At 46.6% G+C, this 25171-nt stretch overlaps 1 protein-coding gene and 1 long non-coding RNA gene across 2 annotated transcripts; both read right to left on the minus strand.

Annotated features, from left to right (window-relative positions):
* Positions 1-869: 869 nt before the first annotated feature.
* LOC103520095 (60S ribosomal protein L4-B-like) lies at positions 870-5995 on the minus strand. Its single transcript, XM_026831349.1, has 6 exons — positions 5857-5995; positions 4729-4906; positions 3386-3631; positions 2095-2327; positions 1837-1923; positions 870-896 (listed from the first exon to the last, which is right to left on the minus strand). Exons 1-6 carry the CDS (start codon positions 5857-5859, stop codon positions 870-872), a joined length of 774 nt encoding a protein of 257 aa, XP_026687150.1. The 5' UTR covers positions 5860-5995.
* An 18513-nt stretch (positions 5996-24508) lies between these two features.
* LOC113471883 lies at positions 24509-25171 on the minus strand. Its single transcript, XR_003394412.1, has 2 exons — positions 25090-25171; positions 24509-24611 (listed from the first exon to the last, which is right to left on the minus strand). It is a non-coding gene; the product is annotated as an uncharacterized LOC113471883 (long non-coding RNA).

The following is a 25171-nucleotide window of genomic DNA, read 5'->3' on the forward strand; positions in this document are numbered from 1 at the left end:
CACATAGGTACATCTGAAGTTCATCGTGCTAACCACCTGACTACACCAATGAGATTGGTTTTTGAACAATAAAATCTAGTAGGTACATTAAAAAAGGCACCTATCACAAGCAAAAGAAATAAAACCAAGTTGATTTAGGGAATATGTTGTACTAAGTTTAGATTCCATCAGAGTTTTCAAAAAAGTTATCAGTCACTTTGTACTCAGCAACACGGGAAAGTAGATCATCATTGAAATCTTACATCCCGTCCTCAGACAAAACTTGGTAATAATGTGAATTCAAGCTTATCAGATATTTTACAAAATTTGAAAAATTCCTTCAGTTTTCTACTTCAAGATAATCAGGTGTCAACGGGTCCACATAGAAATGGGTTTCAGAACCCAATGCTCTGAAATGAAAAGGTTTTCATCATTTTATCTTGAATCAACTAGGTCCTTTTATCAACAAGGTTGATAAATCTTTACATCCCTTTCTTCTTCAAATAATTATAATGGTGTCTATTTTTTCCCCTTCCCATTCTCGAGTTTTTTTGAGCCTTCAACAAATCAAGTCCACAATAAATTGAATCAGAAAGTAATAGAAAATTTCATCACATGGCATCAGCCGAAAGATGGTGTTAGTTAAAATCATCACTTTCAACCGTGGACATTCCTTCTAACCTACACGACTGACTTGAAGTAAGGAGTTAATAAAATCTACCTACCTATGTTTTTTGCCTTCTTTTTTAAATTCTTTCCCCATCAATGACTGTTTTGTTTATTTTTGTTACGAGTTAGGTGTTGTTTGCAGCTCCGGGAGCTCAGTGCACATAGAATACAGGGTGCACCCAGCACGCCATGGAGGTTACAATGGATTTAATATAGCACAACTATACAGCAGGACCATACAGTATACACTGGGGAGCATACAGATGGGGACATTGTGTGCGGAAAGGACAAGTCCGAAAAAAAAAAAAAAAACAAAATTGGCTGTGACGTCAGAATATTACGAAATTTGAAGCAGTGCAAAGTTGTCTTTCAGGGAAGTAGCCCAGTAAAATTAAACAAAAAGATGCAAAGTAGCTCAGTAAAATTAAACAAAAAGATTATGAGCAAAGAACCAGATTTTCAGTCAAGCAAGCGCAGAATAATTTTTCATAATCAATGAAATATTCATTTAATTGAAGATTATTACTCATCATTATATCTGGTTCTAACATAATTAACAAAACAAAACATTAATCCCTAAATTAAATGACCAGACTAGGACCACCAAACTCCACATAGGTACATCTGAAGTTCATCGTGCTAACCACCTGACTACACCAATGAGATTGGTTTTTGAACAATAAAATCTAGTAGGTACATTAAAAAAGGCACCTATCACAAGCAAAAGAAATAAAACCAAGTTGATTTAGGGAATATGTTGTACTAAGTTTAGATTCCATCAAATTTTAAAAGGTGCCACTGCTTTGTACCTACAAAGGGATTTATGTTTTTTTTTTTATATATATACATCATGCATTACCTCCTTCTTGTGGTACCTTGATGAGGATATTATGCTATTCCTGACCATTTTCCCCAACACTTACCTAATGAGATTCTCTACATTTAATGAATTTGGCAAATTTTTGATATACTTACCTATCTATAAACATTCCTTATACAACTTTATATTTCCATCTACAACCTTCTTCAACACTTTCCAATATTATTCTACGTTGTTTAGATTTAGGATAATAAAAATTCCAAAATCCTACAGTATTGACCTAAAACAAGAATATTGAAACACCATACAAAAGTAAAAAGTAATCACATGCATGCAAGCAGAGTGAAAGTGAATGTTTGGGACCTTACCTTCAAGACATCATTCCAGGCCTTGATTCTGTGCAAGAAGATGGTGGCTTGCTTGGTTTTCTTGTATTCTTGAATCTTATCACAAGTCTACTTGGTATAGATTTAGGACAATGAAAAATCACAAGTCCTACTGCATTAACCTAAAACAAGGGTTCAAAACACCAAACAAAAGTAAAAAGTAGCCACAACCAAGATTTCTGCATGCAAGTAGAATGCTAGCAAGTTAGTCTACTTGGTATAGATTTAGGATAATGAAACCTGCACTAACCTAAAACAAGGGTTCAAAACACCAAACAAAAGTAAAAAGTAGCCACAACCAAGATTTCTGCATGCAAGTAGAATGATAGCAAGTGTGGTGGAACTTACCTTCAAGACATCATTCCAGGCCTTGATTCTGTGCAAGAAGATGGTGGCTTGCTTGGTTTTCTTGTATTCTTGAATCTTATCACTCACAACCAGGGGGAACTCTGGTACATCCTGGATCATGTGACCTGTTCATGAGAAAACAAAAATTGAATCAGGTCAGAAAAAAAAAAAAAACAATAGGCATACAAAATACCTATCAAGTATAGATAGGGCTATTCTTAAGATAGGAAAGAGAAAGGATGGAATGGATAAAGTCTCTCATGACAGCATAAGACCAGGAATATTGCTTTTTGTTTCAGTATTGATCAGAATTGGGTTTTAGCATCATTGAAAATCATCAAGCCAATCACGGAAAAATTAGATTTCATCATTTCAATACCAATCAGAACAGTCAGGTAATATTTGAATCAATACCTAGGGATACAAGATACCAAGCCAAAATAAGGCTATCCTAAAACATTAAAGTAAGTGACAAAGCTCTCAAATATGACATGATATAGCTGAAGTAGAGGTTAAAAAGAGTGGAATGTTTGAAGTTCAATATGACAACACAAGATTGTCAAAAAAGGAATGCTGTTTCAGTATTGATCAGAATTGGGTTTTAGCATCATTGAAAATCATCAAGCCAATCACGGAAAAATTAGATTTCATCAAAAAACATTAAAGTAAGTGACAAAGCTCTCAAATATGACATTGACATGATATAGCTGAAGTAGAGGTTAAAAAGAGTGGAATGTTTGAAGTTCAATATGACAACACAAGATTGTCAAATAAGGAATGCTGTTTCAGTATTGATCAGAATTGGGTTTTAGCATCATTGAAAATCATCAAGCCAATCACGGAAAAATTAGATTTCATCATTTCAATACTGATTTAAAAAGATTTTTTTTAAAGAAATTCAGTCTACAAGCACTGAAATAATAAGCTGTCCCAAAACTGGGAAGGAAGAATTTCAACACTATGTGTACCTATTTATTTATTATTATTATTTTTTTTTTAAAGAAATTCAGTCTACAAGCACTGAAATAATAAGCTGTCCCAAAACTGGGAAGGAAGAATTTCAACACTATGTGTACCTACTACTCATGACCTAAATTTCAAAGTCAAATAATCAGGTCTTCAGAACACATATAGACTGTTAAAATGTGTTGCAAGCAGTCTAGTTCAAGTAAAGAATACAAACCTTTAGACATAACCAATGCTGGTACACTGGAGGCAGCAATGGCGGAGACCATGGCGTATCTTCTCTGGTTAACATTCACTTTCCTGTGCCAACGTCTCCAGATTCTAGTGGGGGCAAACATGCGTCCAGCACGACACATGTTACCGAAGGCTCCCTGACCAGAACGGTGGGTACCACCACCTCGGACACGGGGAATACGAGCCACGGCACGACCGGTACCCCAGGACTCAGCACTGGTTTGATGACCTGAGAAAATACAGGAAATTTATCATGTTAAATGTTGTTTAATTTCTAGAGTTCAGTTGAGAGAGAGAAAAAAAATCTTTGAAATGAATCAGTTTGAAAACATCTCATCACTTGGCATCAGCCGAAAGATGGTATGAGGTTTCAATCATCATATTCAGAGTTCCATTGAATAGAATTTCCATATTTGATCAGGCACCCAAGTGCAAGTATTGACAGTTTAAAGAAGAGAGGTGAGTGTGCCTGCTGTACCTCTCTAACCAAAAGTTGAGCAAGTATAGGTTACAAGAAAATAGTTACTCAAATGAAAATTGCAGACAAATATAAGGATTTTGGATTTTTCCATAAAAAAGTTTCAATCAAATTCAGGGTAAAAGCTGTAAAATAAATTGCCCCAAAAATTAAGAGGGATGACTTTTACTTAGAGTGTACCTACTCTTCATGTCCTAAAATAAAAAGTCAAATGATCAGGTCTTCAGAACACACACAGACTGTTGTTAAAATGTGTTGCAAGCAGCCTAGCTCAAGTAAAGAATACAAACCTTTAGACATAACCAATGCTGGTACACTGGAGGCAGCAATAGCGGAGACCATGGCATATCTTCTCTGGTTAACATTCACTTTCCTGTGCCAACGTCTCCAGATTCTAGTGGGGGCAAACATGCGTCCAGCACGACACATGTTACCGAAGGCTCCCTGACCAGAACGGTGGGTACCACCACCTCGAACACGGGGAATACGAGCCACAGCACGACCGGTACCCCAGGACTCAGCACTGGTTTGATGACCTGAGAAAATACAGGAAATTTATCATGTTAAATGTTGTTTAAAGCCTAGAGTTCAATTAAAAAAAAACTTTGAAATGAATCAGTTTGAAAACATCTCATCACTTGGCATCAGCCGAAAGATGGTATGAGGTTTCAATCATCATATTCAGAGTTCAATTGAATAGAATTTCCATATTTGATCAGGCACCCGAGTGCCAAGTATTGACAATTTAAAAAAGAGAGGTGAGTGTGCCTGCTGTACCTCTCTAACCAAAAGTTGAGCAAGTATAGGTTACAAGAAAATAGTTACTCAAATGAAAATTGGTCACATACCTGCATCCTTGCTTACAGCATAGGGTTGTCTATGATTTTTGGACAGGTTCTGGTGCACAAAGTTGACAACATCGGGCCGGATGGGGGCTTTGAAGACAGAGGGTAAAGTTACAGTTTGGCCTGTTGGTTCATTTTTCTCACTGTAGACAGTGATCAATGGCCTGGCCACTCCAACAGACTGAAAGCAAAAAGAAAAACATACCAATGTTAATGTGGATTGGAAGTCAAAGGATGAGATTTGGCTATGAGTTCCCTAGTATACAATCCCACAAGTTGCAAAAAAAGGCGCTTGGCTGCTTTAAAGATCAACAACACTTTTAAAAGTTCACGGACATTACAAGTTACACTATGTACACAAACAATCCAAAAGAGGTAACCTGCTTTGAATATGAGAGGCTCCCCACCAATTCAATTGACGGTGAGGACTTTTGGGGCAGATATTAGACAAGAATCGAAATTGCTGTTTCGCATAGGGTTTGGGAGAATTGCCTGTCAACGCCGCGCCGGCCTAAATGAGAGTGCAACAGGGGGCCTTGTAGCTTCCAACCTAACCTAGAAATTTTCGACATCGATAAGAGGCCAATTACGGTCCTACTTTTACCTAAGTTCTAATAAGATCAAACAAATTAAATTAAAAATAACCAACTACTTCAAGTTCTCAGCTCTTTAACAGTAAAAAGACCTATTTTTTACCTACAGTATAATCTGGGGACTTTTAGGAGCCACATGTTCAGAGTGGTAATCTCACAGATGGGTACAGGATTTCGGCGACAGTAATTTACTATTGTCAAGTCAATTGAACGGGAATTAAGATTCTACAGTAGACAGATTAAAGGGGTTACAATAATACAAAAAGGAAAAATTAACTTACCATTTTAATTAGAGTTATTCACACTGTTTCATTCACTTTCTTTTGCACATTTCAGTGGAATGGAGGATGGAAAGGAACGTGAACGTGAACCGTGAACGGTTTGTTGTTGGGAAAAGAAATCCAAAGAGAAATGATCGTGTATACGTTTTTGTGCTCGTTGTTATTTCAAAGCGTTCGATGAATCAATTGAACAGGAATTAAGATTCTACAGTAGATAGATTAAAGGGATTACAATAATACAAAAAGGAAAAACTTACCATTTTAATTAGAGTTATTCACACTGTTTCATTCACTTTCTTTTGCACATTTCAGTGGAATGGAGGACGGCGGAAAGGAACGTGATCACGTGAACGTGAACGGTTTGTTGTTGGGAAAAGAAATCCAAAGAGAAATGATCGTGTATACGTTTTTGTGCTCGTTGTTATTTCAAAGCGTTCGAACCGAAAAGGTATGCGACCATTTTGAAAAATTATGCACACAATTTTTCCAAGTTTAAACCGTTCAATCGAATCAAAAGCAGGAAAAATAGATCAAATATTGAATAATTTAACCCAGAGTTATTCACACTGTTTTTGATCAATAAAAATAATCTATAATTTTAAAAAAAATTACGCTTGAAAAATTGCGAAGTTCACACACATGTTTCAAACAGTGTTGCCGATAGTGCAGGTACTTATGCATTATGCACAAAAGTCACGTTCGTCTACAAAGTAGCCCTTAGACGTTCAATCACTTCAATCATTTTAATCCCCTTTCATTTTCATTTTTTTTTCAAAGAGCCCATAGACGCTCAATAAAAATGTTTCTGCTCCCTACCTCCATCGAGCACTGGTGCTTTCAATCCATTGCTAACGCCTAAGAAAAAGTCAGAACAGTCAGCCAAGTTAGCTTGGTTGGTAGCGCGTCTGCTTTGTAAGCGCTAGGCCGAGGGTTAGATTCCCCCCGATTTTATCCTGAAGAGGTAAGGTTCGTGTTCGGAACGGCTGGCTTTCTCCTATCAGTCCTATCCTGTCTTCCTTCGATTTCGGGACGATAAGACCCTAGCAGTTACAGTTCCCTCTATTAAAACTCTTAAAAAAAGTCAGAGGAAGCCAGCGGCCATAGCACGCGTTGAAAAGTACGAGTGATAATTTCGAAAGAAGTGTGAAATTTTCGTTACCTAGTTCTGGATATCAAACCCGGTACGTTCTGCATGACAAGCAAGCGTGATACCGTCACCGCCAAATAGGTAATGTAGGTTGGTACCTAAGAATAACACTTAAACTAGAAGTTTGGGTACCTAAAAAAAGATAAAGGTCTTCTTCGCCTTTTCCCATGTTCAGATGGGGTCGGCGTTTGTCGTCGGCCTGTCAATCAGCTCTTTAGAGTGATCGCTTTGAGGCCAACTGGTTTTGGCTCAACAAAATTTTCCGAGTGGAATGCCCTTCGCACTCAACTTTCGCTATTGATTTAGCGTGAGGAAATTTGGACTAGTCTACTCCCTGTTTATAGTCCCCTAGCTAGACGCTGATCTACTCTCTGTTTATAGTCCCTCAGCCTCGTCACCGCTAATTAGGTAATGTAGGTAGGTACCTAAGAATAACACTAGAAGTTAGGGTACCTAAAAAAAAGATAAAGGTCTTCTTCTTCTTCGCCTTTTCCCATGTTCAGATGGGGTCGGCGTTTGTCGTCGGCCTCTCAATCAGCTTTAGAGTGATACTTTGAGGGCAACTGGTTTTGGCACCAAAACTTTCCGCGTGGGATGCCCTTCGCACTCACCTTCGCCTATTGATATAGCGTGAGGAAATTAGTCTACTCCCTGTTTATAGTCCCCTAGCTAGACGCTGATCTACTCTCTGTTTATAGTCCCTCAGCCAGACTATAAAAAAAGATAAAGGTAAAAGGAAATAAAGAAAAGTCCAATTTTTCATTGTTCATAAAAAAAAGAAAGAAAGAAGGTGTAGGTATATTTTAAGATAAAGTACCTAAGATAAAAGTAAAAGGAAATAAAGAGAAGTCCAATTTTTCATTGTTCATAAAAAAAGAAAGAAAGAAGGTGTAGGTATATTTTAAGATAAAGTACCTAGGTACATAGATATAATAACTCTTGAAATCTAATTAAAAAATACAATAGAAAAAAAAGAAGAAAGTCTAAACAAAATTTTACGTACGACAGCTGTACGAAGAAAGTTTGTGGTAAGAGATAAATATTATAAGAACTAGAAGAAATAAAGAAGAATTAAAAAATCTCATAATATTTTACACGTTTGTACAAATAATAAGTTCCGATAAAAAGACATTTCAGTCATACCTTGATAGTAAGATATTATTTTTACCTCGTATGTAGGTAGGGGTTTTTTTGTGGCCGCGATTTTAGTTTCAACACATCAGATCACAGTCCCTTCACTCAATCAGCAAAATATAACCTCGTATGTAGGTAGGGGTTTTTTTGTGGCCGCGATTTTAGTTTCAACACATCAGATCACAGTCCCTTCACTCAATCAGCACCAACACAAGCGATTTCACAACTGAAAGTAAGAAGTAAGATGACCTCTTGATGGAGGTAAAGGTAAGAGTGTTACAAAACCCATTTTTATGTAATAGCGTAATAGAAGACATAAAAAGGACAAGGGTGGGAGCAGGTATATGGGTATAGGGATATAAATAGAACACTATAACAACTAGTTAGGCAGGGGAAGAACAAAAGGAACACTGGTTTCTCAGAAGATAGGTACTCAGGTACCTAGACCTTGAACTACAAAAACAGACCTTGGACCTTTTTGAAACTAATTATTTTAAGTCCACCCAGCAAAATACGTTTACCGTTATGGCAAATTTATCAAACAATATTCAGGGTAAAATTCTAAACTCTGGCTGGGATTTGAACCCGCGACCTCTTGATCACAGGACGAGCTATCCTCCCACACTATCTGGTGTTTCATTTCCTCTGCTCTTCTCTTCTTCTCCTCTCATCTTGCTTTTATTCAATTTTAATTTTTTTCCTTCATTCTCCTATCGTTGTCCTCTTTCTCATTTCCCCTCCTACTGTTTTTCCTTCTCCTTCACATCTCTTTTCGCGAGCTATCCTCCCATTCTATCTGGTGTTTCATTTCCTCTCATCTTGCTTTTATTCAGTTTTAATTTTTTTCCTTCATTCTCCTATCGTTGTCCTCTTTCTCATTTCCCCTCCTACTGTTTTTCCTTCTCCTTCACATCTCTTTTCGCTCTATTTCCCTTCCTCTTCCTCCTCTCCTATTTCTAGGCTGGCACCAAAATCTTCTCCCTCGCCCCCTTTTCTTCACATTCTTCCTACTTCGCTTTCTCCTCTCCTATTTCTTGGCTGGCACCAAAATCTTCTCCCTCGCCCCCTTTTCTTCACATTCTTCCTACTTCGCTTTCATTTTCCCCTTCCTCTAGATAACCTTCTATTTCCTTACTTCCCTTTCTCTTCTCCCTCCTCACTCTCGTTCTCCTCTTCCTCCTCCTCCTCCTTCGCTTTCATTTTCTTCTTCCTCTTAATAGCTCTATTCTCTTTTACTTTCCTTCCTCTTCGCCCTCCTCCCCCTCTTCCTCGCTCTCCTCCTCTTAACTTTCTTCCTCCTACTTCGCTTTCATTTTCTTCTTCCTCTTGAGAGCCCTCTTCTCTTTTACTTTCCTTCCTCTTCGCCCTCCTCTTCTTCTTCTCCCACCTCACTCTCGTTCTCCTATTCCTCCTTCTCCCCCTCTTCCTCTTCATTATCACTTTCCTCCTCTGTTTCTTCGTCTCCTCCTTCGCTTTCAATTTCTTCTTCCTCTTGATAGCTCCCTTCTCTTTTACTTTCCTTCCTCTTCGCCCTCCTCCTCTTCTTCTTCTCCCACCTCACTCTCATTCTCCTCTTCCTCCTCCTCCCCCTCTTCCTCGCTTTCCTCCTCTTCACTCTCCTCCTCCTCCTCATTATCACTTTCCTCTTCTGTTTCTTCCTCTTCACTCTCGTCATTAGGGTTAGGTGCAGGGCTGGGTGCACCTAGGGGCGGCTGGGGGCGGTTCTTGGTGTTGATGGCGGTGATGAGATCGAAGATGGTCTTCTCCAGGATGGCCGGCCACTGGATTGTGGAGGGGGAATCGGGGCGGGCTGAGGCGCCGGACCGGTCGTTTGGCCGCGTGTCCAGACCTGAGAAAAGGAAGAAGATAAAGTAATAAAAATGGGAAGTATTAAGAACATTGATTTTTCTGACTGCAGCGAGTTGCGTAAACTTATCCAGTATGAACTTTTTTCAAGTCACCTTTGAATATCAACTCCATACCCGGTGAATTAATCATGGGCATGATACACGATACTACCATGATTATTGTGTCTTTTACCGCCCAACTGATCAGAGACATACTAATTTTTCTGACTGCAGCAAGTTGCGTAAACTTATCCAGTATGAACTTTTTCCAGTCACCTTTGAATATCAACTCCATTCCCGGTGAATTAATCATCGGCATGATACACGATACTACCATGATTATTGTGTCTTTTACCGCCCAACTGATCAGAGACATACTACGGGATGGGCATGCTACGATACAAACCACATGCATCTATTGTAGCAGTTGTTTTATTGCTACGAAATAAAAACGGCGATGAAACGCGTTTTTTTTTTAATAACCATGGGAGGTAGATCGCCTGCCTACCTTGTGAGCACTAGGTCACAGATTGGATTTCCGCCCAGGACAAAATTCTACACAGATTAGGTTCGTTTTCGGAATGGCTGTCTATCTTGTCCTCCTTCTCACTTCGATTTCGCGATGATAAGACCTCCGTTAAATAAAATCATGTAAAAATAAGTCTAGCGGACGCCTTTAGTTTTTTAAGTTCAACGTTTTACCTTAGATTTTCTTCTTCTTCCTCTCTCCATCTCTCTTTTACGTGAACATTTCGAGTAAATTCTATGTTGTGTCATTCTGGGCAACTTTTGCTTCGGGTTGACAGTTCGTCAACAAATAAATTGTGTAATTTCTCTCAGTCCTGTGGCCATTCTATTCTGTCTTACCTCATCGCCGGCAATCTCGAGCCAGAACTCCGGAAAGAAGGTAAAATGCAGAGGGGCGGCTTCGAAGCCTTTAAGTTCAACGTTTTACCTCAGATTTTCTTCTTCTTCCTCTCTCTATCTCTCTTGTACGTGAACATTTCGAGTGAATTCTATGTTGTGTCATTCTGGGCAACTTTTGCTTCGGGTTGACAGTTCGTCAATAAATAAATTTTATAATTTCTCTCAGTCCTGTGGCCATTCTATTCTGTCTTACCTCATCGCCGGCAATCTCGAGCCAAAACTCCGGAAAGAAGGTAAAATGCAGAGGGGCGGCTTCGAAGCCGAGTATGGCCGACAGAGTAATGAGCGGCTCGCTAAGACAATCCTGTTGGGCCGCCAATCTACACAGTGTATCTATCATGGCGTGGTACGGTGTGTAGAAGGCTAGGAGAGCGATATCGTACTCTGGATCTTCACCCTGGAAACAAAACATGAAACATTGATGATTCAAAAAACTGTGACGGCGTGAACGACCTGGTATTCCAGAGTTAAAGCGCCCCAAAGGAAAAAAAAAAAAAAAAAAAAAAAAAGATAACCTTCTATTTCCTTACTTCCCTTTCTCTTCTCCCTCCTCACTCTCGTTCTCCTCTTCCTCCTCCTCCCCCTCTTCCTCGCTTTCCTCCTCCTCCTTCGCTTTCATTTTCTTCTTCCTCTTTATAGCTCTATTCTCTTTTACTTTCCTTCCTCTTCGCCCTCCTCCTCCTCTTCTTCTCCCACCTCACTCTCATTCTCCTCTTCCTCCTCCTCCCCCTCTTCCTCGCTTTCCTCCTCTTCACTCTCCTCCTCCTCCTTCCTTCGCTTTCATTTTCTTCTTCCTCTTAATAGCTCTATTCTCTTTTACTTTCCTTCCTCTTCGCCCTCCTCCCCCTCTTCCTCGCTCTCCTCCTTTTAACTTTCTTCCTCCTACTTCGCTTTCATTTTCTTCTTCCTCTTGAGAGCTCTCTTCTCTTTTACTTTCCTTCCTCTTCGCCCTCCTCCTCCTCTTCTTCTCCCACTTCACTCTCATTCTCCTCTTCTTCCTCCTCCTCCCCCTCTTCTTCGCTTTCCTCCTCTTCACTCTCCTCCTCCTCCTCATTATCACTTTCCTCTTCTGTTTCTTCCTCTTCACTCTCGTCATTAGGATTAGTCCTTCATTCTCCTTTCGTTGTCCTCTTTCTCATTTCCCCTCCTACTGTTTTTCCTTCCTCTTCCTCCTCTCCTATTTCTAGGCTGGCACCAAAATCTTCTCCCTCGCCCCCTTTTCTTCACATTCTTCCTACTTCGCTTTCATTTTCCCCTTCCTCTAGATAACCTTCTATTTCCTTACTTCCCTTTCTCTTCTCCCTCCTCACTCTCGTTCTCCTCTTCCTCCTCCTCCTCCTTCGCTTTCATTTTCTTCTTCCTCTTAATAGCTCTATTCTCTTTTACTTTCCTTCCTCTTCGCCCTCCTCCCCCTCTTCCTCGCTCTCCTCCTTTTAACTTTCTTCCTCCTACTTCGCTTTCATTTTCTTCTTCCTCTTGAGAGCTCTCTTCTCTTTTACTTTCCTTCCTCTTCGCCCTCCTCCCCCTCTTCCTCGCTCTCCTCCTTTTAACTTTCTTCCTCCTACTTCGCTTTCATTTTCTTCTTCCTCTTGAGAGCTCTCTTCTCTTTTACTTTCCTTCCTCTTCGCCCTCCTCCCCCTCTTCCTCGCTCTCCTCCTCTTAACTTTCTTCCTCCTACTTCGCTTTCATTTTCTTCTTCCTCTTGAGAGCTCTCTTCTCTTTTACTTTCCTTCCTCTTCGCCCTCCTCCTCCTCTTCTTCTCCCACTTCACTCTCATTCTCCTCTTCTTCCTCCTCCTCCCCCTCTTCTTCGCTTTCCTCCTCTTCACTCTCCTCCTCCTCCTCATTATCACTTTCCTCTTCTGTTTCTTCCTCTTCACTCTCGTCATTAGGATTAGGTGCAGGGCTGGGTGCACCTAGGGGCGGCTGGGGGCGGTTCTTGGTGTTGATGGCGGTGATGAGATCGAAGATGGTCTTCTCCAGGATGGCCGGCCACTGGATTGTGGAGGGGGAATCGGGGCGGGCTGGGGCGCCGGACCGGTCATTTGGCCGCGTGTCCAGACCTGAGAAAAGGAAGAAGATAAAGTAATAAAAATGGGAAGTATTAAGAACATTAATATTTCTGACTGCAACGAGTTGCGTAAATTTATCCAGTATGAACTTTTTTCCAGTCACCTTTGAATATCAACACCATACCCGGTGAATTAATCATGGGCATGATACACGATACTACCATGATTATTGTGTCTTTTACCGCCCAACTGATCAGAGATATACTACGGGATGGGCATGCTACGATACAAGCTAGCAGTAAATAAAAACGGCGATGAAACGCGCTTTTTTTTTAATAACCATGGGAGGTAGATCACCTACCTTGTGAGCACTAGGTCACAGATTGGATTTCCGCCCAGTACAAAATTCTATACAGATTAGGTTCGTTATCGGAATGGCTGTCTATCTTGTCCTCCTTCTCACTTCGATTTCGCGATGATAAGACCTCCGTTAAATAAAATCATGTAAAAATCAATCCAACCTACCTGTGGATTCTCCATCGGGCTGTTTACTTGGACCCGCAACCTCATTCGTATCTACACCACTGGTTTCCGGCCACTCATGCGCAGATCGTCTGACAAATGCTAAAGGGGGAGGGAACGAGAATAGAAAAGTTTTAAAATGGATATACTCGTATTGCTCAAGGATTGGTTCACAAGTATAAAGTCCCAGCAAGAAGAAGGAGAAGAATGGACACAAACAGCGCAAGATAGACCGAGGTGGAGAAGGCTCATCAGAGCAGGTTTTGGACCTTCACGGCCTGTATAACCGGATAAGTAAGTAAGTATACCCGTATATTACAATAAAATGGGGTTCTTTTCTGACGAAATTCCTGTGTGCGGAGTCCAGACTATTGCACCCGAAATGGCTATACAAAATGAATATCAGGACATTTGCTCTGTAAAATCGTATATTAATCAAAGCCGTAAAAACACTGAATAGTGATTTTTTACTTTCTATTACTACAGTATAGCGGAGCTATACTAGTTTTTTTTTTCGTTTTTAAGAGTTTTGACATAGAGAACTGTAATTACTGAGGTCTCATCGTCTTGAAAGCGAAGAGAGAAGGAGGACAGAGGAGAAAGCCAGCCGCTCCAAAAATGAATCTTTAACTGTTTAGAATAAAAGCCCGCTCCTGGCGGGAATCGAACCCGCCAAGCTCACTGTTTGGTGCTTACCTTGAAGAAAGGAAGCAGTGTGTTCTGTTTGAACTCGGTGACATCGCGCAACTCTTTCTCACTCATGTTTCTATCCTTGGCCGCGAAGAAATGCATCAACTGGAACAGCTCTTCTACTGCCTGTAACGAGAACACATCTATTTTCATCCTCTGAGGCTGTCAGGGCATAAACTCCGTTTATGAGTCTGAATTTCAATGTGACTCAATCATTAGTGGGGTCTATTTGGGGCACAAATCAACATTCGAAATTAATGTCTTATTTTTGGTTCTTCCTCTATTAATCTATTTTATAGGCGGAAGAACGTGGAAAAATTAAATGTTGAAAAGGCCATAACTGCGGTCCGGATCGTCAGATAGATTTCTACCGATTGGCGGATTGCACTTCAATCTAGAAGCGGTTTTCCCACCTTTGGAAAGCACTTTATAAATACCCTGTATAACTTAGTACTTACCGCGGGGTATTGACTCGGGTGGGGCGCGATGTTTTTGAACGCCCAGTGAATATTCTGATGTGAGGCTAGATGACGACGGAACTCGGCAGACTGTTGGCAGCATAGTCGTAGCAGACCGTAGTAAGCGGGTAACATGGCGCGATTATACATAATAACGTCATGGTCATCGTGATCAGCCCTGAGGGGGAGAAAACGAACAGTTAGACCTGGAGGTTGGTGGTTCGAGTCCAAGGCAAGTCATGAAATTTACCATATTGATTTAGTGTATTGATAAAGGATCGTCATTTAAACAAAAACATTCAAGCTTACTCTCTGTTGATAAAAAAAAAAAACTCCACAAGTGCAGTCCGTGGGACACGCGCTTTTACGGATGGGAATACCATTTATATGAATTTCGTATGTTCTGAATTTGTTATGTTGTAAAAATAATGAATGGAAACTTGATAAATTAATCAGAAGGCGCCTTTCTTTACTCGTACAATGTGAATGAACCCTTCCATTAAATGGACTGAATTCCAATATTATTGGGACTCAACTCGTTTTTTTTTATTATTATTTTTTTTTTTTTTAAAGTCGATTGACTCCCTGCAAAACCGGTTATTTTCTGAAGATAATATAATTAAAGGGCTGATAGGTTCCTTACAAAATATAATTGAAGAGCTGATAGGTTACTTACAGAATAAAATTGAACGCCTACATTACTTACAGGATATAATTGAAGGGCTGATAGGTTACTTACAAAAGGGCTGATAGGTTACTTACAGGATATAATTAAAGGGCTGATAGGTTACTTACAGGATATAATTGAAGAGCTGATAGGTTACTTACAAAAGGGCTGATAGGTTACTTACAGAATATAATTGAACGGCAAATTCTTGACAATATCCGGACTTTGCAGGAGAGCATTAATATTCTCAGGACAATCTACCGAAGCATGGAATAGGAATATCAGAAGAGATTGCTTGTTCAGATTGATGGGAATGGTGGGTTCAGAGAGTTTGGGATGAAACAGCTTCCAGAGATCTTCCATGTAGTTGCGTAACTGTAAAATAGAATAGAATACATGTTAGAAACAATCTAGAATAGAATAGAATAGATGTTAGACAGAATCTACCGAAGCATGGAATAGGAATATCAGAAGAGATTGCTTGTTCAGATTGATGGGAATGGTGGGTTCAGAGAGTTTGGGATGAAACAGCTTCCAGAGATCTTCCATGTAGTTGCGTAACTGTAGGGGACAGAGTATGACCCAAGTTTAATAATTAGGTCAAAGAACAAAATAATAATTAGGTCAATACAACAGTCGTCTCATCGAATGAGAAACTTAACTCTGCATTGGGTTCACAAGTTTGGAGTAATTGGGTGTATAAGATGATATTGCCAGGTTCAAACACTGCTGGATGTGCTGTCCGCGGTCGAATTGAAATCAATCCGTGATCGACCGGTTGGGCAGCCCTGGGCTATACCATTCTATACCTGCCTCGGTGGTGTAGTGGTCAAGGCGCTCGCCTGGTAAACAGGAGGGCGTGGGTTCAATCCCAGCCGAGGTATGGAATACCTACCTCGGTGGTGTAGTGGTCAAGGCGCTACCTACCTCGGTGGTGTAGTGGTCAAGGCGCTACCTACCTCGGTGGTGTAGTGGTCAAGGCGCTACCTACCTCGGTGGTGTAGTGGTCAAGGCGCTACCTACCTCGGTGGTGTAGTGGTCAAGGCGCTACCTACCTCGGTGGTGTAGTGGTCAAGGCGCTACCTACCTCGGTGGTGTAGTGGTCAAGGCGCTACCTACCTCGGTGGTGTAGTGGTCAAGGCGCTACCTACCTCGGTGGTGTAGTGGTCAAGGCGCTACCTACCTCGGTGGTGTAGTGGTCAAGGCGCTACCTACCTCGGTGGTGTAGTGGTCAAGGCGCTCGCCTGGTAAACAGGAGGGCGTGGGTTCAATCCCAGCCGAGGTATGGAATACCTACCTCGGTGGTGTAGTGGTCAAGGCGCTACCTACCTCGGTGGTGTAGTGGTCAAGGCGCTACCTACCTCGGTGGTGTAGTGGTCAAGGCGCTACCTACCTCGGTGGTGTAGTGGTCAAGGCGCTACCTACCTCGGTGGTGTAGTGGTCAAGGCGCTACCTACCTCGGTGGTGTAGTGGTCAAGGCGCTACCTACCTCGGTGGTGTAGTGGTCAAGGCGCTACCTACCTCGGTGGTGTAGTGGTCAAGGCGCTACCTACCTCGGTGGTGTAGTGGTCAAGGCGCTACCTACCTCGGTGGTGTAGTGGTCAAGGCGCTACCTACCTCGGTGGTGTAGTGGTCAAGGCGCTCGCCTGGTAAACAGGAGGGCGTGGGTTCAATCCCAGCCGAGGTATGGAATACCTACCTCGGTGGTGTAGTGGTCAAGGCGCTACCTACCTCGGTGGTGTAGTGGTCAAGGCGCTACCTACCTCGGTGGTGTAGTGGTCAAGGCGCTACCTACCTCGGTGGTGTAGTGGTCAAGGCGCTACCTACCTCGGTGGTGTAGTGGTCAAGGCGCTACCTACCTCGGTGGTGTAGTGGTCAAGGCGCTACCTACCTCGGTGGTGTAGTGGTCAAGGCGCTACCTACCTCGGTGGTGTAGTGGTCAAGGCGCTACCTACCTCGGTGGTGTAGTGGTCAAGGCGCTACCTACCTCGGTGGTGTAGTGGTCAAGGCGCTACCTACCTCGGTGGTGTAGTGGTCAAGGCGCTCGCCTGGTAAACAGGAGGGCGTGGGTTCAATCCCAGCCGAGGTATGGAATACCTACCTCGGTGGTGTAGTGGTCAAGGCGCTACCTACCTCGGTGGTGTAGTGGTCAAGGCGCTACCTACCTCGGTGGTGTAGTGGTCAAGGCGCTACCTACCTCGGTGGTGTAGTGGTCAAGGCGCTACCTACCTCGGTGGTGTAGTGGTCAAGGCGCTACCTACCTCGGTGGTGTAGTGGTCAAGGCGCTACCTACCTCGGTGGTGTAGTGGTCAAGGCGCTACCTACCTCGGTGGTGTAGTGGTCAAGGCGCTACCTACCTCGGTGGTGTAGTGGTCAAGGCGCTACCTACCTCGGTGGTGTAGTGGTCAAGGCGCTACCTACCTCGGTGGTGTAGTGGTCAAGGCGCTCGCCTGGTAAACAGGAGGGCGTGGGTTCAATCCCAGCCGAGGTATGGAATACCTACCTCGGTGGTGTAGTGGTCAAGGCGCTACCTACCTCGGTGGTGTAGTGGTCAAGGCGCTACCTACCTCGGTGGTGTAGTGGTCAAGGCGCTACCTACCTCGGTGGTGTAGTGGTCAAGGCGCTACCTACCTCGGTGGTGTAGTGGTCAAGGCGCTACCTACCTCGGTGGTGTAGTGGTCAAGGCGCTACCTACCTCGGTGGTGTAGTGGTCAAGGCGCTACCTACCTCGGTGGTGTAGTGGTCAAGGCGCTACCTACCTCGGTGGTGTAGTGGTCAAGGCGCTACCTACCTCGGTGGTGTAGTGGTCAAGGCGCTACCTACCTCGGTGGTGTAGTGGTCAAGGCGCTCGCCTGGTAAACAGGAGGGCGTGGGTTCAATCCCAGCCGAGGTATGGAATACCTACCTCGGTGGTGTAGTGGTCAAGGCGCTACCTACCTCGGTGGTGTAGTGGTCAAGGCGCTACCTACCTCGGTGGTGTAGTGGTCAAGGCGCTACCTACCTCGGTGGTGTAGTGGTCAAGGCGCTACCTACCTCGGTGGTGTAGTGGTCAAGGCGCTACCTACCTCGGTGGTGTAGTGGTCAAGGCGCTACCTACCTCGGTGGTGTAGTGGTCAAGGCGCTACCTACCTCGGTGGTGTAGTGGTCAAGGCGCTACCTACCTCGGTGGTGTAGTGGTCAAGGCGCTACCTACCTCGGTGGTGTAGTGGTCAAGGCGCTACCTACCTCGGTGGTGTAGTGGTCAAGGCGCTCGCCTGGTAAACAGGAGGGCGTGGGTTCAATCCCAGCCGAGGTATGGAATACCTACCTCGGTGGTGTAGTGGTCAAGGCGCTACCTACCTCGGTGGTGTAGTGGTCAAGGCGCTACCTACCTCGGTGGTGTAGTGGTCAAGGCGCTACCTACCTCGGTGGTGTAGTGGTCAAGGCGCTACCTACCTCGGTGGTGTAGTGGTCAAGGCGCTACCTACCTCGGTGGTGTAGTGGTCAAGGCGCTACCTACCTCGGTGGTGTAGTGGTCAAGGCGCTACCTACCTCGGTGGTGTAGTGGTCAAGGCGCTACCTACCTCGGTGGTGTAGTGGTCAAGGCGCTACCTACCTCGGTGGTGTAGTGGTCAAGGCGCTACCTACCTCGGTGGTGTAGTGGTCAAGGCGCTCGCCTGGTAAACAGGAGGGCGTGGGTTCAATCCCAGCCGAGGTATGGAATACCTACCTCGGTGGTGTAGTGGTCAAGGCGCTACCTACCTCGGTGGTGTAGTGGTCAAGGCGCTACCTACCTCGGTGGTGTAGTGGTCAAGGCGCTACCTACCTCGGTGGTGTAGTGGTCAAGGCGCTACCTACCTCGGTGGTGTAGTGGTCAAGGCGCTACCTACCTCGGTGGTGTAGTGGTCAAGGCGCTACCTACCTCGGTGGTGTAGTGGTCAAGGCGCTACCTACCTCGGTGGTGTAGTGGTCAAGGCGCTACCTACCTCGGTGGTGTAGTGGTCAAGGCGCTACCTACCTCGGTGGTGTAGTGGTCAAGGCGCTACCTACCTCGGTGGTGTAGTGGTCAAGGCGCTCGCCTGGTAAACAGGAGGGCGTGGGTTCAATCCCAGCCGAGGTATGGAATACCTACCTCGGTGGTGTAGTGGTCAAGGCGCTACCTACCTCGGTGGTGTAGTGGTCAAGGCGCTACCTACCTCGGTGGTGTAGTGGTCAAGGCGCTACCTACCTCGGTGGTGTAGTGGTCAAGGCGCTACCTACCTCGGTGGTGTAGTGGTCAAGGCGCTACCTACCTCGGTGGTGTAGTGGTCAAGGCGCTACCTACCTCGGTGGTGTAGTGGTCAAGGCGCTACCTACCTCGGTGGTGTAGTGGTCAAGGCGCTACCTACCTCGGTGGTGTAGTGGTCAAGGCGCTACCTACCTCGGTGGTGTAGTGGTCAAGGCGCTACCTACCTCGGTGGTGTAGTGGTCAAGGCGCTCGCCTGGTAAACAGGAGGGCGTGGGTTCAATCCCAGCCGAGGTATGGAATACCTACCTCGGTGGTGTAGTGGTCAAGGCGCTACCTACCTCGGTGGTGTAGTGGTCAAGGCGCTACCTACCTCGGTGGTGTAGTGGTCAAGGCGCTACCTACCTCGGTGGTGTAGTGGTCAAGGCGCTACCTACCTCGGTGGTGTAGTGGTCAAGGCGCTACCTACCTCGGTGGTGTAGTGGTCAAGGCGCTACCTACCTCGGTGGTGTAGTGGTCAAGGCGCTACCTACCTCGGTGGTGTAGTGGTCAAGGCGCTACCTACCTCGGTGGTGTAGTGGTCAAGGCGCTACCTACCTCGGTGGTGTAGTGGTCAAGGCGCTACCTACCTCGGTGGTGTAGTGGTCAAGGCGCTCGCCTGGTAAACAGGAGGGCGTGGGTTCAATCCCAGCCGAGGTATGGAATACCTACCTCGGTGGTGTAGTGGTCAAGGCGCTACCTACCTCGGTGGTGTAGTGGTCAAGGCGCTACCTACCTCGGTGGTGTAGTGGTCAAGGCGCTACCTACCTCGGTGGTGTAGTGGTCAAGGCGCTACCTACCTCGGTGGTGTAGTGGTCAAGGCGCTACCTACCTCGGTGGTGTAGTGGTCAAGGCGCTACCTACCTCGGTGGTGTAGTGGTCAAGGCGCTACCTACCTCGGTGGTGTAGTGGTCAAGGCGCTACCTACCTCGGTGGTGTAGTGGTCAAGGCGCTACCTACCTCGGTGGTGTAGTGGTCAAGGCGCTACCTACCTCGGTGGTGTAGTGGTCAAGGCGCTCGCCTGGTAAACAGGAGGGCGTGGGTTCAATCCCAGCCGAGGTATGGAATACCTACCTCGGTGGTGTAGTGGTCAAGGCGCTACCTACCTCGGTGGTGTAGTGGTCAAGGCGCTACCTACCTCGGTGGTGTAGTGGTCAAGGCGCTACCTACCTCGGTGGTGTAGTGGTCAAGGCGCTACCTACCTCGGTGGTGTAGTGGTCAAGGCGCTACCTACCTCGGTGGTGTAGTGGTCAAGGCGCTACCTACCTCGGTGGTGTAGTGGTCAAGGCGCTACCTACCTCGGTGGTGTAGTGGTCAAGGCGCTACCTACCTCGGTGGTGTAGTGGTCAAGGCGCTACCTACCTCGGTGGTGTAGTGGTCAAGGCGCTACCTACCTCGGTGGTGTAGTGGTCAAGGCGCTCGCCTGGTAAACAGGAGGGCGTGGGTTCAATCCCAGCCGAGGTATGGAATACCTACCTCGGTGGTGTAGTGGTCAAGGCGCTACCTACCTCGGTGGTGTAGTGGTCAAGGCGCTACCTACCTCGGTGGTGTAGTGGTCAAGGCGCTACCTACCTCGGTGGTGTAGTGGTCAAGGCGCTACCTACCTCGGTGGTGTAGTGGTCAAGGCGCTACCTACCTCGGTGGTGTAGTGGTCAAGGCGCTACCTACCTCGGTGGTGTAGTGGTCAAGGCGCTACCTACCTCGGTGGTGTAGTGGTCAAGGCGCTACCTACCTCGGTGGTGTAGTGGTCAAGGCGCTACCTACCTCGGTGGTGTAGTGGTCAAGGCGCTACCTACCTCGGTGGTGTAGTGGTCAAGGCGCTCGCCTGGTAAACAGGAGGGCGTGGGTTCAATCCCAGCCGAGGTATGGAATACCTACCTCGGTGGTGTAGTGGTCAAGGCGCTACCTACCTCGGTGGTGTAGTGGTCAAGGCGCTACCTACCTCGGTGGTGTAGTGGTCAAGGCGCTACCTACCTCGGTGGTGTAGTGGTCAAGGCGCTACCTACCTCGGTGGTGTAGTGGTCAAGGCGCTACCTACCTCGGTGGTGTAGTGGTCAAGGCGCTACCTACCTCGGTGGTGTAGTGGTCAAGGCGCTACCTACCTCGGTGGTGTAGTGGTCAAGGCGCTACCTACCTCGGTGGTGTAGTGGTCAAGGCGCTACCTACCTCGGTGGTGTAGTGGTCAAGGCGCTACCTACCTCGGTGGTGTAGTGGTCAAGGCGCTCGCCTGGTAAACAGGAGGGCGTGGGTTCAATCCCAGCCGAGGTATGGAATACCTACCTCGGTGGTGTAGTGGTCAAGGCGCTACCTACCTCGGTGGTGTAGTGGTCAAGGCGCTACCTACCTCGGTGGTGTAGTGGTCAAGGCGCTACCTACCTCGGTGGTGTAGTGGTCAAGGCGCTACCTACCTCGGTGGTGTAGTGGTCAAGGCGCTACCTACCTCGGTGGTGTAGTGGTCAAGGCGCTACCTACCTCGGTGGTGTAGTGGTCAAGGCGCTACCTACCTCGGTGGTGTAGTGGTCAAGGCGCTACCTACCTCGGTGGTGTAGTGGTCAAGGCGCTACCTACCTCGGTGGTGTAGTGGTCAAGGCGCTACCTACCTCGGTGGTGTAGTGGTCAAGGCGCTCGCCTGGTAAACAGGAGGGCGTGGGTTCAATCCCAGCCGAGGTATGGAATACCTACCTCGGTGGTGTAGTGGTCAAGGCGCTACCTACCTCGGTGGTGTAGTGGTCAAGGCGCTACCTACCTCGGTGGTGTAGTGGTCAAGGCGCTACCTACCTCGGTGGTGTAGTGGTCAAGGCGCTACCTACCTCGGTGGTGTAGTGGTCAAGGCGCTACCTACCTCGGTGGTGTAGTGGTCAAGGCGCTACCTACCTCGGTGGTGTAGTGGTCAAGGCGCTACCTACCTCGGTGGTGTAGTGGTCAAGGCGCTACCTACCTCGGTGGTGTAGTGGTCAAGGCGCTACCTACCTCGGTGGTGTAGTGGTCAAGGCGCTACCTACCTCGGTGGTGTAGTGGTCAAGGCGCTCGCCTGGTAAACAGGAGGGCGTGGGTTCAATCCCAGCCGAGGTATGGAATACCTACCTCGGTGGTGTAGTGGTCAAGGCGCTACCTACCTCGGTGGTGTAGTGGTCAAGGCGCTACCTACCTCGGTGGTGTAGTGGTCAAGGCGCTACCTACCTCGGTGGTGTAGTGGTCAAGGCGCTACCTACCTCGGTGGTGTAGTGGTCAAGGCGCTACCTACCTCGGTGGTGTAGTGGTCAAGGCGCTACCTACCTCGGTGGTGTAGTGGTCAAGGCGCTACCTACCTCGGTGGTGTAGTGGTCAAGGCGCTACCTACCTCGGTGGTGTAGTGGTCAAGGCGCTACCTACCTCGGTGGTGTAGTGGTCAAGGCGCTACCTACCTCGGTGGTGTAGTGGTCAAGGCGCTCGCCTGGTAAACAGGAGGGCGTGGGTTCAATCCCAGCCGAGGTATGGAATACCTACCTCGGTGGTGTAGTGGTCAAGGCGCTACCTACCTCGGTGGTGTAGTGGTCAAGGCGCTACCTACCTCGGTGGTGTAGTGGTCAAGGCGCTACCTACCTCGGTGGTGTAGTGGTCAAGGCGCTACCTACCTCGGTGGTGTAGTGGTCAAGGCGCTACCTACCTCGGTGGTGTAGTGGTCAAGGCGCTACCTACCTCGGTGGTGTAGTGGTCAAGGCGCTACCTACCTCGGTGGTGTAGTGGTCAAGGCGCTACCTACCTCGGTGGTGTAGTGGTCAAGGCGCTACCTACCTCGGTGGTGTAGTGGTCAAGGCGCTACCTACCTCGGTGGTGTAGTGGTCAAGGCGCTCGCCTGGTAAACAGGAGGGCGTGGGTTCAATCCCAGCCGAGGTATGGAATACCTACCTCGGTGGTGTAGTGGTCAAGGCGCTACCTACCTCGGTGGTGTAGTGGTCAAGGCGCTACCTACCTCGGTGGTGTAGTGGTCAAGGCGCTACCTACCTCGGTGGTGTAGTGGTCAAGGCGCTACCTACCTCGGTGGTGTAGTGGTCAAGGCGCTACCTACCTCGGTGGTGTAGTGGTCAAGGCGCTACCTACCTCGGTGGTGTAGTGGTCAAGGCGCTACCTACCTCGGTGGTGTAGTGGTCAAGGCGCTACCTACCTCGGTGGTGTAGTGGTCAAGGCGCTACCTACCTCGGTGGTGTAGTGGTCAAGGCGCTACCTACCTCGGTGGTGTAGTGGTCAAGGCGCTCGCCTGGTAAACAGGAGGGCGTGGGTTCAATCCCAGCCGAGGTATGGAATACCTACCTCGGTGGTGTAGTGGTCAAGGCGCTACCTACCTCGGTGGTGTAGTGGTCAAGGCGCTACCTACCTCGGTGGTGTAGTGGTCAAGGCGCTACCTACCTCGGTGGTGTAGTGGTCAAGGCGCTACCTACCTCGGTGGTGTAGTGGTCAAGGCGCTACCTACCTCGGTGGTGTAGTGGTCAAGGCGCTACCTACCTCGGTGGTGTAGTGGTCAAGGCGCTACCTACCTCGGTGGTGTAGTGGTCAAGGCGCTACCTACCTCGGTGGTGTAGTGGTCAAGGCGCTACCTACCTCGGTGGTGTAGTGGTCAAGGCGCTACCTACCTCGGTGGTGTAGTGGTCAAGGCGCTCGCCTGGTAAACAGGAGGGCGTGGGTTCAATCCCAGCCGAGGTATGGAATACCTACCTCGGTGGTGTAGTGGTCAAGGCGCTACCTACCTCGGTGGTGTAGTGGTCAAGGCGCTACCTACCTCGGTGGTGTAGTGGTCAAGGCGCTACCTACCTCGGTGGTGTAGTGGTCAAGGCGCTACCTACCTCGGTGGTGTAGTGGTCAAGGCGCTACCTACCTCGGTGGTGTAGTGGTCAAGGCGCTACCTACCTCGGTGGTGTAGTGGTCAAGGCGCTACCTACCTCGGTGGTGTAGTGGTCAAGGCGCTACCTACCTCGGTGGTGTAGTGGTCAAGGCGCTACCTACCTCGGTGGTGTAGTGGTCAAGGCGCTACCTACCTCGGTGGTGTAGTGGTCAAGGCGCTCGCCTGGTAAACAGGAGGGCGTGGGTTCAATCCCAGCCGAGGTATGGAATACCTACCTCGGTGGTGTAGTGGTCAAGGCGCTACCTACCTCGGTGGTGTAGTGGTCAAGGCGCTACCTACCTCGGTGGTGTAGTGGTCAAGGCGCTACCTACCTCGGTGGTGTAGTGGTCAAGGCGCTACCTACCTCGGTGGTGTAGTGGTCAAGGCAATCTACCGAAGCATGGAATAGGAATATCAGAAGAGATTGCTTGTTCAGATTGATGGGAATGGTGGGTTCAGAGAGTTTGGGATGAAACAGCTTCCAGAGATCTTCCATGTAGTTGCGTAACTGTAGGGGAAAGAGTATGATACCAGATTAATAATTGGGGCGTATATTAAGATAGACAGGCGACAGGCTATACTATCTGCTATCTGTTGCTGAAAAAATAATAAAAAATAAATTCTCAAACAATACCATAACTTATCATTAGTTCGTTGTCGTGTTTTTTTTTTTTTTTTTTTTTTTTTTTTTTTTTTTTTTTTTTTTTTTTAGCAAAGCCTTTTCACAATTTTGTAGGGTATCACAGCATTACTAAGTGCCTCCTTAACAATCAATTTTCATATTTGAATAATCTTATTATTGGTATTGCCGCCACTGGTCGCTACTCGATCAAAGTAGCTACTCAATTGCCCTCATGAGGCCTAGTGCAACCCGAACTCCAAACACAGAGTCGAAAAAACTCCGACCCTGCCGGGAATCGAACCAGGGACCTCCAGAGTGCAAATCTAATGTGATACCCACTCGGACACGGAGATTGCCAACTTACCATTAGTTTCTCATTGCGAGTCATGGAGAAATAGTTGAGTACGGTAAAATACTGCACTAGTCTACTTGAGGTAGGGGGCGTG

This window comes from Diaphorina citri, unplaced genomic scaffold (genome assembly GCF_000475195.1).
Source record: "Diaphorina citri unplaced genomic scaffold, Diaci psyllid genome assembly version 1.1 scaffold3212, whole genome shotgun sequence".
Taxonomy (NCBI): Eukaryota; Metazoa; Arthropoda; class Insecta; order Hemiptera; family Psyllidae; genus Diaphorina; species Diaphorina citri.

Bases quoted from the DNA above. Each gene is read 5' to 3' on its own strand.
- LOC103520095 (XM_026831349.1), bottom strand. The intron at 1,924-2,094 runs GTTTCATTATCC...TATACCAAGTAG, and splicing joins CTTGTTTTAGGTTAGTGCAG to ACTTGTGATAAGATTCAAGA. The intron at 897-1,836 runs GTAAGGTCCCAA...TATGCTCCCCAG, and splicing joins CCTGGAATGATGTCTTGAAG to TGTATACTGTATGGTCCTGC.